The sequence below is a fragment of the Ictidomys tridecemlineatus genome, chromosome 4, assembly GCF_052094955.1.
Source record: "Ictidomys tridecemlineatus isolate mIctTri1 chromosome 4, mIctTri1.hap1, whole genome shotgun sequence".
Classification (NCBI taxonomy): Eukaryota; Metazoa; Chordata; class Mammalia; order Rodentia; family Sciuridae; genus Ictidomys; species Ictidomys tridecemlineatus.
The window spans coordinates 113,358,342-113,377,448 of NC_135480.1; the positions used below are offsets into that span (position 1 = coordinate 113,358,342).

Sequence of the window (19,107 nt, forward strand, 5' to 3'; positions counted from 1 at the left end):
GGTGTTGCTGATCAAACCCAGTGCCTCACACATTTGAGGCAAGTGCTCTACCATTGAGCCACAACCCCAGCCCATGAGTCACATTTTTATGATGGCTTATTTATTATTAAAAGTGTGATTTTGCTGCACACAGTGGCGCAAGCCTGTAATCCCAGTGTCTGGGGAGGCTGAAACAGGAGGATCATAAGTTCAAGACCAGCCTCAGCAATTTAGCAAGGCTCTAAGAAACTGAGTGAGATCCTGTCTCAAAATTTAAAAGAAAGGGGGCTGGGGATGTAGCCAGTTGTAAAGCACCCCTGGGTTAAATCTGCATCCTCCCAAAGAAGGATTTTTCAGAATATCACAAAGACAAAATAAAATACAAGTAAAAAGCTGGATGCAGAAGCGCATGCTTATAATTCCCAGTTAAGTGGGATGCTGAAGCAAGAGGATCACAAGTTAAGGGCCAGTATCAGCAACTTAGCAAGACCCTGTCTCAGAAATTAAAAAAAAATAAAATAAAAAATTTAAGGGTTGAGGATGTAGCTCAGTAGTAGAGTGTCCCTGGGTTCAATTCCCAGTATTAAAAGTAAATAAATAAATAAATATTTTTAAAATAAAACAAAATGCAAGTAAACAGAATGGCAAGGCATTTTTCATGTGTCTGTTGAGGGATTTATCTAATATTTTCTGATATGTCATGAGGAGATGGCTAGTAGAGATGTGGTTAGAAGATCATCCATTTCTGAGCCAGAAAAGACAGGATTCAATTTCCTTCTCTGCTAGAACTGGTTTGGGCTATTGATAAATTATTTAACCTCTCTGAGCCTTAGTTTCCTCATCTGTAAAATGGGAATGATACTAACCTTACACATTTTAAACATCTCTCTGGCCATTTCAGTTTCTCTCCTTCTACAAGCACTTTTTTTTTTTCAGAGCTGATTTTTAAAATGTGTTCTTTTTACCAGCACTTTCTTATCAAGAGCAAACAGCAAAACTCCATACTCCACAGGAGACAGTTTTTGTTCCCTCTTTCAACAGGGAGCATCTTGGAAGAGATGACTGTAAATTATTAGCTCTCCTCACTGAGGAGCCACTTAAATTTTTGTTTTCTTCAATGGCCTCCAAAGTCAGTGGTTCTCTCTCAGTCCTCATATTACTTTTCTAACTTTTTAAAGTTATTTGGGATTGAGTCCAGGGGAGCTCTACCATTGAATTACACCCCCAGCCCTTTGTATTTTTTATTTTGAGGCAGAGTCTTGCTGAGTTATCCAGGCTGACCTTAAACTTGGGATCCTCTTTCCTTAGCCTCTGAAGCATCTAGGATGACAATGTGTGCCACGATGTCTGGTGGCTTTTCTAATTTTTGACTCTGTTCTGTAATTATAAATATATTTATTGAATGAAAAATAACACATCCTTTTAGTTTCTCTCTGCCATTCTTGTTGCAGTCTGCATTGGCTATCTTATGGATTTAATTAAGAAACTTTGGGTTGGTAACTTCATATTTTAATTCTGACTCTATCCTCTCTTTGTGCTTCCCCCCCCCCCCCAACCCCGGGTAATTCCTAAGCATCTCATGCTGGAGATGTTGCTGGAATTTCACATTTGCATATCCTTCTCATCTCAATAATCATTTTTTTCCCTATTTCTGTCAATGGCATTTTCATTACCGTGTTCTCCTAGGTGCCACTTTGGGGCACTCAAGTTTCTTTTCATTCCTTCTCCCTTTTCTTCACTCTACTTCACTGATTCCCTGGGTCAGTGACTGGCCAAAACTACACATTTTTACCTTTTCACCTGTCTCCTTTCTAATCCTACTGCAACTCTCTCAGATCTGCCCTACTGATTTCCCCCCAAGATTATAGTATATACCTAGCTGCCTTCTTACCTCCGGCTTCTAGTTCATTCCTCATCTAGTTATCACATTCATTCTTGCCTAAAAGCCAAGAATTATGTTCTTATCTAAAGGATTCTATGACTTCTTTTAGTAAACCCATCGGACTGTACTACTTTAATCATCTATCATGAACTTTGTGTTCTAATTAAGTGAAATGTTCATGTCTTAGCTTACCTATTCCACATTTTTCCAGTCCCATGCTTTGCTTGCACTGTTTCTTCATACTTCATGTTCTCTCCTGACACTACTTATGTACATTCTGTATATATTCCTAGGAAATTTTGCATATCTCCTTTATGACCTTGGTCTGAGGTCCTTACCTAGGTGTAACCAACTTCCTTCTCCTCTGCATTCCCCCAAAGCCTTCAGTTCTCCCCATATGCATTTATGACTTTCCACCTAGTACTATCTTATGAACGTACAAGTTTCCTCCTCCCCAATAGATTGCAAAGCTCATTTGATTATATATTTCATTCAGTAATTTTTTATTTTTTTGGTGCTGGGGATTGAACCCAGGGTCTCAAACATGCTAATCATATGTTCTACCACTGTGTTACATTCCCAATGCAGCAATATTTTTTGAATGTCCACTAAGTACAAATAGAATGCTACAATGTGGAGATAATAAAACATGGTTTCTCCCTTCAAGGAACTCATGATAAAAACAAATGATTCATACTTAGTTTACTTAGTAATATTGTGATAGAGATGTGTACACAATGTTTTGGGGAACACATTCCAAACTCATGCTGGAAGGGGAAGGAGAAGAGAAGAAAATTCCCATAAAAAGGTGATGCCAGACCAAGTCAAGGCAGCCAAGGCTGAGTGGGAAAAGGGCAATTTGGGTAGCAGGAGGCAGATATTTCAAGGTTACCAGTGGTAGGCCAAGGTATATAACTGATTCACACTTATTTCCCTTCCTTCACAGGTTACACCTGTGTTAAACCAGGATTGTTGCATTATAAAGTCTTAACCATTCTGATCTGTAATGAGAATAATAATACATCTTAATTTAAAAATTTAAAAATCATAACTATTCTTTTTTTTAAGAATTAGTCTATTACTTTATTTTTAACTCTTTTTGTATACTCCCCCTTTTAAATCTTTCTCAAGATTGCAGCCTCCTATTAGTATTTCCTTTGTTTAGAGAACACTCCTTAACTTTTTTCTTTTTTTTCCTTTTTTTTTTTTTTTTTTTTTGGTATATGTGGTGCCGGGGATTGATCCCAGGGCCTTGTTTATGCGAGACAAGCACTCTCCGCACTGAGCTACATCCCCAGCCCCCATAATTATTCTTACTATTTGTTGTTAAATCCTCTTTCTTTAATTAAATGGTGGTGATAATAAATCGTGTCTTCATGGAATAAAATATTTTAAGAGGTGGTGTCTCCAGCTGGGGTTGTAACTCAGTGTAGAATGTTTGTGTAGTAGGCACAAGGGTTTGGGTTCAATTGCCAGCACTAAAAAAAAAAAAAAAAAAAAAGAGCAGATGGGTCTCTTATGTTGCCCTGGCTGTGCTTGAACTCCTGGGCTCTTGCAAATCTACCTTAGCCTCCTGAGTAGCTGAGATGCACACCACCATGTCTCCCTTATGTGTCTTAATGCTTTTATTTAAAAAACTAAAAATACTCTTAATTTTAAGTTAGCTCTTCCAATTAAAAATGTTTTTCCTTTTCCATGATATCCAAGAATCAAGCAACTACTACTTTAGAGCAGCTGTTCTGAAAACTATTAGTGGGCTGGTGATGTAGCTGAGTGGTAGAGTACTTGCCTACTATGCTTAGGTTCCTGTGTTCAAGCCCCAGCACTACAAAAAGCAAACCATCAACAACACAACTATTGGGAAGAGCTTTGAACATATATGCATATACTGATACCCTTGGATATCCCAGCCTTAGAGATTTAGGATTTCTGAGACCTTAAAAATATATTTTTTTTTAGTTGTTTAGGGACCCTTATTTATTTATTTATTCACATATGGTGCTGAGAATCAAACCCAGTGCCTCACACATGCTAAGCAAGTGCTCTACCATTGGGCTACAACCCCAGCTTGAGACTGGGACTTAAAATAAAACTCCTTGTTGAGGCTGAGATTGTGGCTCAGTGGTAGAGCGCTTGCATAGCACATGCAAGGCCCTGGGTTCTATCCTCAGCAACATATAAAAAAATAATAATAATAATAAAATAAAGGTATTGTGTCCATCTACAACTAAAATAAATATTAAAAAAAATAAAACTCCTTGTTGATTCTGAAAAACATCTTGATTTGGGAGCAACTATCATAGCCCTATTTATGCACCCCTATCTCCCTGCCCCATATATGCTGGATAAATGAACAAGAGGATGCTGCTAATATAATTATACAGACAGGGACATGAACTTTGCTTTTTTACAACAAAGAAATGCACTTGTCTTAGGTGTACATGGAAGACACTGTTTTAGAAGAAAGTCTGATTTTTTTTTTTAATATTTATTTTCTAGTTCTTGGCAGACACAACATCTTTGTTGGTATATGGTGCTGAGGATCGAACCCGGGCTGCACGAACGCCAGGCGAGCACGCTACCGCTTGAGCCACATCCCCAGCCCAGAAAGTCTGATTTTTAAGAAGATGGAAAGAACAGATTATGGCCTTTTACTTTTATGCACAAAAGTTACTAAAATGAAAACATATCACTCTTAAACCTTGGTCACAGACAAGAATGTATTTGGGATGAAAAATTGTTATTTGAGAATTGGAAAACTAGGTTTGCACCCAATAGTGTCATTTAATAAAACAGAGTAAAATATTCAAGCTTTGAACTTTGATGAACAGGACAATCAACACTTAACTAAGAATCTTTGGGCCAGGTGTAGTGGCATATGCCTGTAATCCCAATGGCTCAGGAAGCTGAATGTGAGGATGGCCTTAGGCCTGAGCGTAAGCAACTCCATTTTAAAAATTCCACTTTGAAACCTGCAGTCTCACCAGGCACACCCACAGAGCCCTCCAGTGGGCCTCAAACAAGTTACTTTCCCTCACCCTGATAAACACAGTGAAGCCTCTGGCAGGCTGTCCTCTCCTGATATGGGGGAAAGTCAAGAAGATTATGGTGGAGACCACCAGACCAGAAGTTTCTGACTCCAGGGTAAATGATGTCATGGAGAAATCTGGTGGTAGCTGATAAGGATTAAAAGGGGGCTCAAAAGTCCCAAAATTTAGTATAAATAATAGAGCTGATGAATAGGGATTGATAAGGATTAAAAGGGGGATCAAAAGGCCCAATATTTAGTATAAATAATAGAGCTGATGAACAGGGATTCAGCTAGCTGAAATAAGGAGGCACTTAAACTGGAGAGCCTGATGAGGACCTGACATCCCAACACTTGTCATCAATTCCTGATTCCCAGCATAATCCTCTCAGATCTCGAACTCTACCTCCTGGTCTGGACCTTGGTGAGAGCCCTACAACCTACAACCCTCCCTACAATCCTCTCCTAAACTATACCCCATTACACTCCAAGGAAGCCAGCCTTGGTTCCAGACCTGATCACCGTGGTTTGAGTGAGTGTGCATCTGCTGGACATAAAGCCTAAGGCTTAAGACTTTTGATCTGACATTTGAACTTAGCATGCAGAGGGAATGTCTGTCATTAGCCTGTCACGATTAAATGTGTTTTGTAGTGCTTAGAATTAATCTAGAATTGTTTGCTGTGATTAATTAATCTAGAATTGTTTGCTGTGAATTGATTATGTCTATTGCAGTGCCTAGCATTAAGGATTGTCGTTTGCTTGATTAAGAACCTATAGAGTGAAATTGTATTGAGTAATTTGAGTGAATAAAGCATTGAAAGGGGCAGAAGTATGTGGACATTCTTTATTTCTCCTCTTGACTGCATACATCACAATTTTGCCTTCTGGAGACACTGAGGCAGGAGGATCATGAGTTCAAAGCCAGCCTCAGTAACTTAGCAAGGCCCTAAGCAACTTAGTGAGCCCCTGTCTCAAAATAAAAATTAAAAGGCAGGGCTGGGGTTGTGGCTCAGAGGTAGAGTGCTCGCCTAGCATGCATGACACACTGGGTTTAATCCTCAGCACTACATGAAAATAAAATAAAGATATTGTGTCCACCTATAAAAAATAAATATAAAAAAAAATTTAAAAAGGGCTGGGGATGTGGCTCTGTGGTTAAGTGCCCCTGGGTTCAATCCTTGGTACACACACACACACACACACAAAAAAAAAAAAAAAGATTATCAGTTGTTTTACCATCTTCCACCATTTATATTTAAGTCTCTTCATACTTTTCACTTTTGTATAATATTCATTCCCTCCCTCCCTTCATTGAATTCAGGGCCTAGTGCATAACAGGCAAGTTCTCTACCATATTCCCAGCACTCAGTTTTCTTTTCGGTGCTGAGGATTGAACTCAGGGGCACTCAACCACTGAGCCACAACCCCAGCCCAATTTTGTATTTTGTTTACAGACAGGGTCTCACTGAGTTGGTTAGCACCTTTCTGTTGCTAAGGTTGGCTTTGAGCTCATGATCCTCCTGCCTCAACCTCCAGAGTCGCTGGTATTACAAGCATGTGCCACTGTGCTTAGCTCTCATTTTTCTTTGAATCACCTAACTGGTGAAATGAGATAGGCTTTAAGATTCACAATTGACAAGTAAGAGAGTCCCAAGTGATGAAGGAGGGAACCCATTGTTACACAGGTGTATTAGTTCCAGCTACTGTAACAAAATACCATAAACTAGGTAGCTTAAATAACAGGAATTGATTTCTCCCAGATCTGAAGGCTGAGAAGTCTGAGATTAAGGTGCCAATTTGGTTCCTCAGCAATGGCGCTCTTCCTGGCTTGCAGATGGCTACATTTTTATGATGGCCTCAGAGATAAGAGAATGAAAAGGAGGAGGGGTGGGGCAAACTCTAGTATGGTTGTCTCTTCTTTCTCATAAGGGTACTAATCCTATTATGAGGGCTTCCTCCCTCCAATATCCCTAAGGACCCACTTACAAATATCACATTGGGGGTTAGGGCCTCAACATATAATTTTGGGGGAGGGCCAAAACTCAGACCTAAACACAAGTCAGTTCCAGAACCGGGACTAGCACCCAGATAATTGGCTTCAAAACCATTGAACACACATCTGTCAAGGCTTCCACTGTGAGGGGCATTGCAGTATGATATAGCCAAGTATCTTCAGTGGCATAGGAGGCAAGGAAATAACTAGGGGAGCAAGCGCTATAGTAGGAAATAATCCTCCGAGCATTCATTTATGAATGATATCACATCTACTTGAGTATAGAAAGAGCGAAAATGTTCCCAGTAGGTAAATATGGAGGACACAGCAGGAGCAGTGTTAGGAAGGGCTCTGTAATGGAAAGGTACTCAAAGTCTTTGGGGAATAAGGAAGAGCCAGTTTAACCACAGGAACTACTCAATGTAGATGAGTAGTTCAAAATAATCCAGGGTTCTTCTCATTGCTCCACTCTGTTCATTCTGCGAACATTGCCTCTTCTGTTTACTGTCAGTTGCTGAGGGTAGAGATTACTTATTTAGTTGAACCTAAAGAAGCTAGTCCAGATTTCTGCAGACAGTGGTACATAAATTACAGGTTACTGAAAGGATACAAAGCTAGCAGAGCCCTCGTGATGGCAAGGCCATGGTGCCAATGTGAAATGGGGCAGCAGAACCTTTTCCCAGTGAGAAGAAATGCAAAGGAGGAAGAAAACAGAAGGCAATTTTCTTGCTAGTGATCTTAAACAGAATAAGAAATAAACCAGGATCTTTTCCTAAAACGCGAGGAGGAGGGGGGCCTGGTCTTTCTACTTATCATGGTCCTTGCACCAGAGGTCTTCATGCAAAGCAGCTATCCTTGGTTTGGGCGGGTAAGGATGAGGCCCAAAGACCACAGGTCAACTCCGTCGGTTCAGGGACAAGGAAAAGGCGAAGCAGCCTGAGGGTGGGTAGGTAGGTAGCAGAGCGCGGGAGGCTGGCGCGTTCCACTTGGGGGATTGAAGGAGCAGGGAGGCTCCCAGCTTTAGTCTACCCTCTGCCTCGGGGGTTCACCTTTGGTAAATAGTCCTGGACCCTTAACGATCCATCCTGTTTTTAACAAAACCATTTTCAGAACCCAAAAGAGGGCGGTACCCAAAGGAATCTGAAAAATATTCCGCAGGGGCGGGGAAGCGGAATGTGCTTGAATCCGGAGGCTGCAGGCAGATAGACCAGCGCTGTGAACACAAATCACCGCGCGGGTGCTAGCATCCGGGGCGCACCTCCGCCCAGCGGAGCAGAGGCCCGCGGTCCACCCACCGCACACCCCCGCGCCTCACGCCCTCAGGGTCCGAAGCGGGGGCGGGGCTCTCCGCGGTTGGGGGCGGGGCCGGGCGGGGGCGCGCGTCTGGGACTGCGGGAGGAGCAGGCTATGCCATGCACTGATTTGGTCTGGAACGAACAAGGGGCGGTGTCTTGGGGGCAGTCCTGCGGGCCAGCATTGGGTGCTGCAGAAGGAGGGCGTGGTTTTGTGAAGTCAGTTCCGGTTGGTGTAAAACCCCCGGGGCGGCGGCGAACCGGCTTCAGATGCTTCTGGGTCGCGGTGGGGAAAGCGTTCTAATCTGTGTGCGTGTGTGTGTGTGAGCTTGAGAGCCCAGGCTAGAACGACCCGGTGAGGGATGGCGGCCACCAGGACGGCGGCCGCCGCGGCCACGGGCAAACTCCTGATACTGCTGCTGCTCGTGCTTACGGCACCCGCTGCGGCGCTGGCCGGCTACATCGAGGTGAGGACTAGGCGAGTGCCCGAGCACCGTCTCCGCGAGCTGCGGGGAGCGCGGCCTGTGGGCGGGCAGTGGGGTCCGCGGCGGGCCGGACAGGGGGCGCAGCGCGGGGTGGTAGGGGTGGTCCAGCGCTGCGGCGGGTCTGGCGCGCCCTCCCCCCGCCCGTCCCTGCTTGGCGCAGTGCTAAGCGCTGAGGTCGGACCGCCTCCGCCGCCGCAGAGGCCAAATGAAAGGCGTCGGGGCTGCGGGGCGCTGGGGGCGGCAGGCCGCCTCGGCCGCCCCGACCGCCCCAGCCCCCAACCTGCCCGCGGCACCGGTACATTCTCCGGGGACCCGGAGCCGCCCGGACGCTCGCCCCACCCTCCCTCGGGAAAATGCTCGTCTCTGCGAGCGCCCTGCGGCCCCGCCGGCGTTCTTGGGGCACTTGCCACAGCCTCTCCGCATCTCGCACCTCGGGGTCTGGGTCCCCTCGGAGGCGGTCCCGCACGCACCCGGTTCACTCTCTCCCACAGCGGCAGGGCCTCTGGTCACGGGACTCCCACCTGCAGACGGCAGGCTAAGCCTTTGTTGGCCAGGTGGACTTTGTTGTGGGATGCGTCTCCGCAGCCTCGGCTCTTGGCTAGCAGTCGCTTTGCCGGGCGCGTCCCGAGAGGCGCCCGCACCGGCCGCGGGGTGCCTTTGCTCTCCTGGCTGCGGATGGAGCCGGTGCCAGCGCGCGGGCTGCGGGCCCGGAACCGGAGCCTTCCAATACAGCCGGTTGCTCAAGTTTAATGAACTATGGAAAACCTGCCTCTGGATTTGGTGTTTGCCTCTTTTAAGTAGGGGGGAAAGGGTGGGGTCTTAGCCAGAGAGGAAAGTATCCTTTGAAGGCGTTGTGAAAACTCTATTTAAATGCTACTCTTTAAGTGTCAGAATGTCAGTGGACGTTTCGCATCGGGGGTAACCTTGTAAATTTTTTTTTTTTTCCGCTGCTGGGTGGTGAAGTGGCCAGGCTCCCCGGTGGTTGGCGGGAGTTCAGGCCACTGGAAAAGGCAGGGTGGCCAGAATCGGTGTGGATTGGCGTTCTGCAGCGCGGTCTGCCTTGAGCCTCCTTAGAGGATCCCTCTGTTGCTGAAGTAGACGTGGGACTTTATTTTTATTTTTTTCTCAAAATAGTGCTTGAACTGTTGCACTGGAATGTGTGTTTCTATGTAGTTTATTCCTTGTGCTTGTTCGCTATATTTAAGATTACTGTTAGTTTCTGCGTGTTGCGCTAATTTCAGAAACGTGAGACTGGAGTTGAAACTAGGCATTGCCTGCGAACTTGTTAATAAAAACCCCAATTTAGAATGTATTATTCACTTCTATAGAATGTGTAAATATTTCCACGGCAAAAGAAATCTAATAAGAAAAAATCCCTTAAGGAATGGCTTAAAAACGTTTGTATTCGTCTTAAGCTTTTTGACTGGGGGGTGGGGAATTAAGTTTTAAGTAGAAATAGTCAATTTTGATATTTACAGGCTTTTATTTTAGTCTCCACAAAGTGGATCCCCATAAGATGTCTCATGAAAAGCAACAAATAAGTAGAACAGGAAGGGAAAGGGGAAAAAAGGATTTTGTATGCAAGATGGAACTTAACTAGTGAGGCAGGATGTCAGAAACCATTGTTCATACTCTTACCTCACTTTCCAGTGGTATGAGAGACTCCAGGCACTAATGAATTCATAAGAGAGGATTTATCAACTTAAAAATATTGGAGCTGGTGTTGTAGCTCTGTGGTAGGGTGCATGCCTAGTACTGGGTTTGATCCTCAGCACCACATAAAAATATAAAAATACTTTAAAAAATATTAACATGCCTATGGAGAACGAAAAAACAATAATAGAATTGGTTGTTGTGGATTAAATTTGCTAGCCACACTGTGTTCAATTGAAAAGTCTGACTAAACAAAATAAGATATCAACTTATGCAAAATGCTTTGTAAATACTAGTTTATGGTAACTTTTATCCTATGGAACTGTTTTTGCCCACTTAATAAGTTATCTTTATTCTTTTGTCAGACTGGCAGAATTTTATTCACATGTATATAATTTGATTTTATTTGCTGTCAGGATTGCTTAAGCCTTAATTTAGATGAGAATGGCCTAAATCAGGATGTCTTTGGGAGGCCCGTATTGAGATTAGCCAAAGGGATTCTGGCCAAATCCCTGATCAAGTTGCTTGGCACAGAATTATTGATTGGCGAATCTTTTCGTGTTGCTTGGTGTTGACTAAATTAATCTCTTACACCTGTTTAAAAAGAAACCCCTCCACCCTCTGTACTCAGGGTCACTTCCTCTGTTAAATCCGAGACCTTCTCCTGTGTGCCTGCTCCTGTTTGGAAATCAAGAAACAGTTTTTGCGTTGAAACCTGTATGCTAAATACAACCGACATTTTAGACGTCTTAGAGCTCGAACTTGTTCTGGCACATCTGAAAATAAGAGGGCCACTTGATTGCCAATTTTCAGGAAACTCAAATTAAGCTCAAATGACAGTATGACAACTGAGGCACAGAAGAGAAGGCTTTGTGTTGGTATTTCTGAAAGGTGGAATAGGGAATATCTAATTGTATTTGGGAGAGGTATGTTGGTAGTGTTTCTGTTATGACTGTGTTAAAAATCTGTTGATAATAGAAGCTGTTTTATGAACTCCTTTTGTAGAGGGAATTTGTTTTATTCTCATCTAAAGTTAGGCTTTCCTATATTGTAGCCATTACCTATTGAGATAATTGTGGCTAGTGTGGCTGAGAAATGAATTTTTCTTTTTTCTTAATTTTAATTTAAGAAGTTTACATATAAAAAACGGATTGGAAAACTTTTTAACTTTGAAACAATTTTGTCTTGTAAATCTAGTTTAACTGTACATTTATGAAATTTAAATGCAGGTGGAATATTTCCTATATGGTATAACAAACTTAGCTTCTGAATTGAGATACACTGTTAAGTGTAAAATATCTGGTTTTGAAGATTTAGTATGAAAGTTGTAAAGCATCTCACATTTTATATTGATTACATTGAAATGATAATATTTTAGACATTTGGCTAAGTGTATGAAAATTAATTTCACCAGTTTCTTTTAACTCTAATATGGCTATTAGAATTTTTTTTTTAAAATATTTCTTTATTTTTGTAGTTGGACACAATACTTATATTTTATTTATTTGGTGCTGAGGATGGAACCCAGGGCCTCACACGCGCTAGGTGAGTGCTCTCTCTCTGAGCCACAACCCTAGCCCCTAGAAAATTTAATACTAAAAATTTAATTTTCTTGGATAGTGCTGACTTAAAGTCTACTGTTGGCCCAATGTGTTGCTATGTTTTCTTGCTTGTAGTTGGGGTTCAGCATGATCTTAAGTGTTTTTTTTTTTGTTGTTGTTGTTGTTAGGACAGTTTCTAATATACCTTTTTTCCTATTACTTTTTTTCAATTAAATTAAAAAAAATTTTTTTTTAGTTGTTAATAACCTTTATTATTTTTATATGTGGTGCTGAGAATTGAACCCAGTGCCTCACACATGCCTGTCAAGTGTGCTACTGCTGAGCCACAGTGCCAGCTCCCAATTTTTTTTTTAATTTAGAAATAACTTTACATTTAAAAAAAATTTAAAAATTGTATAAACAACTTTTATACTACTATACCCACATTTACCATTAATATTCAGAATTTGCTTTCACTGGCTGCCAAGTTTAGCTCAGTGGTAGAGAGCATGCTTAGCATGTGCTAGGCTCTGGATCTCCAGCACAGCCAAAAAAAGGTTTACTTTAACATTTATTCTATTTACTATTTTTTTTGCTGAGTTGTTTGAAAGTAAGTTGTATTCACTTTTCCCTTTGTCCTTTAGAACTTTAGTGTGTATTTTCTAAGAACCAAGGACATTCTCTTACATAACCTTAGTATGGTTATCAATCTAAGGAAGTTCAACAATACTTGAATCCAGTAACAAATGTCTATAGATCCATTTGTTAGTTGACTCAAAAGTGTCCTTGCATTTGAAAACATGGTTATTTTTAAAGCTGAAGAACTTTTGAATTCTTAGCAGTAATGTGTGGAAGCTTATTTATTTTTTCAAAATACAAAAATCAGATTTTTAACCTATGTGCTTTTGACTTGGAAAAATAAAGACATAACTTTTTAAGATTCTCATGTTATTTACCCTTACTGATTTTTCAGGCTTTCATGTTTTATTTTTAAAATAACAGAAGAAAATTTGTGTAGGTAGTGCATACTCATTTGTAAAAACATATTAATGGGCTGGAATTGTGGCTCAGAGGTAGAGCACTCACCTAGTACACATGGGCACTGGGTTCAGTCCTCAGCACCACATAAAGTAAAATAAAGACGTGTCCACCTATAACTAAAATAAGAAATGAAAACTAATCTGAAATCTCATCCAGGAATATTGCACTGTAAATATTTTGGTGGTGTATGTTCTTCTCTATTTATCTTGTACAGAAATTTTATAAAAATGACACTATAATGATTAGTTTGAATCATCTTATAATTAACTCCTGGAAAAAAAAGAATCTTGTTTTGTCAAAAAGTAGGGGTAAGGATTGGGGATATAGCTCAGTGGTAGAGTGCTTGCCTCGAATGCACAAGGCCCTGGGATCAATCCCTAGCACCACAAAAAAAAAAAAAAAGATAGGGGTAAATCTTTGTATAATAATTGTAGTTGTTGTGGAGGAACCAGTAGAGAGAGAATTCTAAATTGCCTATAATTCAATTTTCATGACTTGTTTTTTAGTGAGATAAACTAGATTACTTTTAAGCTTAATTAAATTTAGTATATCATACCTTGATTTATGACCTGAAATGGAAAGTGGATCATGTAGTTATTCAGATAGAAATGGGTTTCAGTTCTTTGTATTAAGTGCAACTAATAATTGCTTTTAAGGGAATTTTTCTTTATATAAGCATTATAAATTATTATTTAATTTTAGTTTTTAATTTTTTTGTTTTGTTTATTTTTTGTGGTGCTGAGGATTGAACTCTAGGGCCTTGAACACACTAGGCAAACACCCTACTCCTGAACTACACCGCAGCCCAAATCTTTTTTTTTAATTCTTTGTAAACATAACTGTAATCTTTTTTAAAGTAGGAAGGTTAGAAAACTAGCCAGCTTTTCTTTTGTTATTCATTCAAGTAGTACTAAACTCCTTTTTGGGGTTTTGTGCTAGGTGCTATAACAATACAGAAGTAACAACAAATAAGGTTTGTTTTTACTCTTAAGAAATGCCCTTGCATGTGATTTTGAGGCCCCCACCCCCAAATACTCATTGTAGACATTTGGGCTGGTCAGTTTCAAAAGCTCTCCAGGTGATTCTAAAATGCAAGTAGAGAAAACAACTCCAGCCAATAAGAAACCCCAAGAAAACAGCAGTCTGGTTGTTATCCTCACCTAATAAGGTAGTTAGTAGAGACCAAGGTTTGGCCAGGGCATAAATCTGTCCATCCTAAGTCCACTGCTTTTTCCTTTTTTTCTGTTTTTGTTTCATAATGTTTATTGTTTGTTTGGAGTTTTTTGTTTGTTTTTGTTTTTAATGTTTACTTGTCTTTCACACTACTAAAAATCTTGATATGACTATGTCTTTAAAATGCCTGTAATCCCAGTGGCTCACAGTGGCTCTGGAGGCTAAGGCGGGGAGATTTTGAGTTCAAAACCAGCCTCTGTAGCTTGGCAAGGCACTGGGCAACTTAATAAGACCCTATCTCAAAATAAAAAATAAAAAGGTTTGGGGATGAGGCTCAGTGGTTAAACCCCACTGGTTTCAGTCCCCCGTATACATATATATATCAAATGAATCAATAAGAGATTTAACAATGACTCTGGAGGATATAATTGACTTCTTTGACATTTTACATTTTACACTGATTATAGAAAAAAAGTTCAAAAGTTTTATTAACGTGGAAGTTCTCTTTTTTCATCTTTATATTCTGACAATAGTTTTAAAAGAAATTATGACCCCATATGGGGAGTTTTATCACAATCCATAGCATTAGTTGGAAGAGAAAAGGCTAATAGCACCAGATTTATAACTACTGATCAATGACCAATGTGACTGTGACAGTTTTTGGAGTGAGTCATGTGTAAAGGTTGGTTATTTAGCAGTTTGCCGTCATCTTTTCTACTCCATCTTCCTGAAACTAACTCCCCCAGTGGTTGAAGAGTGGTTATTGCATGCTGTGGAGAAAATATCCGGAGGAGCTGGGAGTAGTGGTGCACTCCTGTAATCCAGCGGCTCAGGAGTCTGAGGAGGATTGCAAGATCCAGGCCAGCAATTTAGCAAGGCCTGTCTCAAAATAAAAAATAAAAATGGCTGGGAATGCGGCTCAGTGGTTAAGTGCCCCTGGGTTCAGTTTCTGGTACCCCACCTCCATTCCCTTGCCGCCCCCCCAAAAGAAAAGAACATGTCCAGAGGAAGAGCAGGAAACTGTCTCTTCTCATATATCTCCTTTAAAGAGTGAAGTAACATTTCTCAAAGTCCACCTTCACAAGACTCCTAAAATGTCACTGGCCAGATTATGAGCTTCTAGCCAAATTAAGCCTTTGCAGGAGAGATGGTGCTACCTCAATAGTCGTAGATTATCAAAACTTGCTTTTTGATGAAGCAGGTGGCCAGAGCAGGAGATGCAGCCTTGAATCAAATTGTATGTGGTTTGAAAAGAGAACTATGAATATTGTTAATAACCCAGTGTTATCATCAGTTAACAGTGTCTGCTACGTGAACATTCTCCATTTGGGGAGTTATCCAGCTGAGCTGATGGAAAGAGAAGTAATTTTTTTTTTTTACTCGAAATTACCCATGGGTTAAAAGTTACTGGTAAAATTGAGACCTGTCTTAGGCATATGTGTTACCTATGCACTTTATTTTGTCATCTAGAACCCAGTGGCTGGAAGAGTGAATATTTTGACTTGCATGAACTATAAAAAGGAGATACTCTGGAATAGAAGAAAATGGGGAAATTTTTTGGTGGTGGTAAAAACATAAATATTTTCAAATATTTCATCTTTTTCTCTGTAAGGCTAACAAATGCACAGGTAAAAGCAGGATTTTTACTGGAGAGATGAATCGATAGGATCTCTTTTATTTTACCCTTTTTAATTATGAATAGCTGTAACATAAATATATTTAAAATACATAGCAAACATCCAGTTTTGCTAAATTTAACACTTTGCCTTAGCCTTAAAAAACAAAACAGTACAGATATAGATACAGAAATAAAACAGAAATAAAGATCATATTTGAACTTTCCAGAAGCAAGTTTTACCTTGAGTGAGGAGTGTAGTATTCCCAGTCATGTTTTCATGAAGCTTGCTCAGGTTTGATTACAGCTATAGTAAATAATTTGTTTAGTGTTAAATAAGCCCTTGGGTATTTTTGAGATTTTTAAAACTTAAAAGCATACAAAAAGAATATACCTCCTTGTATTTTCACCAAACACTTGTGTGATCACCACCAAAGTCAAGAAAAAGAATAAGGCCAAAATTTCTTTTCTGTCTCCAGAAGTAACTATTACCCTTTTATGGTAATCATTTCTTGCCTTTCTTTATAGTTTTTCCACCCAAACTTCCTCACACCGCCCTAATTTTTCTTTTTTTTTTTTTAAAGCTTCATGTAAATGAAATGATTCAGTATGTATTTGTAAGTGTTTGGTCTCTTTCAACAAACCTATTTTAAAAAATATTTTTTAGTTGTTGATGGACCTTTATTTTATTTATTTGTATGTGGTGCAGAGAATCTTAACTCAGTGCATCATGCACGCTAGGCAAGCCTGCTACCACTGAGCCACAACCCCAACCCATCAACAAACCTATTTTTGAGAGTAGTTTGTATTGAATGCAGCTGTAATTGGTTTGTTTCCATTGCTGTGTAGTATTCTGTCGTATGAATGAAACACAATTTGTTTTGCCTATTTGCCATTTATTTCTAGTTTAATGCTGTTCTCTCTGTGGCTTTCCTTTGCTCTTTTTTTTTGGGTGGGTGGGGGTGGGTACTGGGGACTGAACCTAGGGTCACTATGTACTCTACCACTGAACTACATCCATATCTGTTCACTGTCTTGATGTCTTTTGAAGAAGGTCTTAATTTTAATGTCTAATTTTTCAGTTTTTATTTTATCTCATGTTCTGCGTGGGCGAAGGAAAGGACTCTCCTCCAGAGATGGGCTGGCTGAGAAATAAAAGCTAGGAAAAATAGTACTAGGAAATAACCACAGGACACAGAAACACGGTTTCAGAATGGGGGCTTCTGACAAAGAGCAGAGCCTGTGCCTGGTTTATTTATATCGGAACACATCAAAGACATTTGATAGAAAGTTCTTCACCAAAACAGGATAGAGGTGGGGGCAGGTAGGCTACTCAGTCACACCCATTCCAGTGTTGCTTGGGACCTTTCCGGGCAGAGTGGAGGGGGAGTTCACTTGTAATTGGATGATCTTAATAACAGGAATGCCACTATAAGTTCCCAAATATCAGATCTACCCCCTCACTGGCTTCAACGCTGAAAAGGTCCTCATACATTTCACAGGTAGCTTCCTCCAACTTTATGTAAAAAAAAGTATAGTAGGTGCTTTTTGTGTCCTATTCTTTTACTATCCTGAAGACCTAAAAATATTTTTTAAACTGTATTTTCCCAATCTTATGACTATATATACCTTTTATTAGAATTGTTTTTTTCTAAGCTTCTTTTTATTTGTTCTTTTTAGATTCACATGACAGTAGAGCATATTTTGACATACATAGGTGGAGTAAAACTTCCCATTCTTGTGGTTTTTATATGATTTGGGATTACACTGGTCATGTATGCATATGTGAACATAAGAAAGGTATATCTAATTCATTCTACTATCTTTAGGAACTTTTTTTTTTTTTTTGCCTTTTACATTTGGAGCTATCATTTACTTGAACTGATTTATTTATTTAGGTAGGTATATAGTGAAGGTCTTTTTTTTCCTAGTTGTTCCATATGGATATCCAGCCTGCTGCATTTATCGTCAAGGTTGTCCTTTCCCTTCTGTTCTTCTCTGCCACCTTTATTGTAAATCAGGTATCTCTGAATCTGGTTTTCTCTCTTACAGTACATTGTTCTCTTTGTCTATCCTTGCACCAGGTACTATGTATGGTTCTATATCTAATAGAACAAGCTTTTTTTTAAACCTTGATTGTCTTTGATGGTGTCTTGGCTATTCCTTAACACATTTCTTTCTATGTAAATTTGCCAGATTCCACCAGAAACAACTACCTGTTAGGACCCTCTCTGCACAATACTGGGGATTGAACCCAGGGGTTCTACCACAAAGCTAACAGTCCTAGTCTTTTTTTATTTCATTTTAAGACAGGGTGAGGGCTGGGGTTGTGGTTCAGTGGTAGAGCGCTTGCCTCACACGTGTGAGACCCTGGGTTCGATCCTCAGCACCACATAAAAAAATAAACAAAATAAAGACATTATGCCCATGTATAACTAAAAAAAAAAAAAAAAAACAGGTGACATTAAGTGGCCCAGACTAGCCTGGAGCTTGTCATCCCTCCTGCTTCAGCCTCCTGAGTAGCTGGGATCATAGGAATGTGCCACTGTACCAAGTGTCCACTGGAATTTTTATTGGTATTGCATGAAGTCTGTGGTTCAATTAGGAAAAAAAAAAAAAAAATCTGACCCTAACCTTGAGTCTTCCAATCCAGGAAAATGTCATATGCTTTCATTTAGGTCCTCTCTATACTCAATGTTTTATACTTTTTTTGCATAGAGATCTTAAACAGTTTTGTTAGGTTTATTAATAGGTGTTTTTTTTTTTTTCCCTGAGACAATCTTGTTAAATTGCTTACACTGGCCTTGAACTTCAAATCCTCCTAACTCAAGTAGCTGGGATTATAGATATGTGCCACCATGCCCAGCTTGATGTATTTATTTTTTTGGTATCAGGGATTGAACTTAGGGACACCTAACCACTGAGCCACATCCCCAGCCCTTTTATCTGTAGCTTTGAAATTTTTTGAATATATTCTGTGAGTTTTCTTTGCATTTAATCCTTGTAGCTTTTCTTTTTCTCACTTTATTATATTGGCTAGGACCCTAGTAACATGTTTTCTGTATTAGATGATATAGATTAAGCTGTTATATAACATCTTTGTCTAACTCCTGGTCTCAGAGGAAACTATCATTTATATGATACTAACAGATACTACCTTTTTAAAAATATTTATTTTTTAGTTGTAGTTGGACATAATACCTTTATTTTATTTTTACGAGCTGCTGAGGATTGAACCCAGGGCCTCACATGTGCTAGGCGAGTGCTCTACTGCTGAGCCCCAGCCCCAGCCCCAGATACCTACCACCTTTTATCAGAAGAGAAAGAATTCTTTCATTCTAAGATTGCCAAAGATCTTCCCCAATTCCTGGTGCTAGAGATCAAACTGGGGCCCTTGCACATGCTAGACAAGTGTTCTACCACTG

General features: G+C 40.2%; 1 protein-coding gene across 4 annotated transcripts in view; it reads left to right on the plus strand.

Annotated features, from left to right (window-relative positions):
* The first annotated feature begins 8,424 nt into the window (after positions 1-8,424).
* Aplp2 (amyloid beta precursor like protein 2) overlaps positions 8,425-19,107 on the plus strand; it is a 72,395-nt gene continuing 61,712 nt past the window's right edge. For 3 of the 4 annotated variants that reach the window (XM_005330729.5, XM_013360949.4, XM_005330730.5), the window contains exon 1: positions 8,426-8,641. In XM_005330729.5, the coding sequence (XP_005330786.2) occupies positions 8,537-8,641 (105 nt within the window). In that variant the 5' untranslated portion in view covers positions 8,426-8,536. Of the gene's footprint in view, positions 8,642-19,107 lie in introns of all 4 variants that reach the window. The other variant, XM_021730127.3, reaches the window with a different exon arrangement.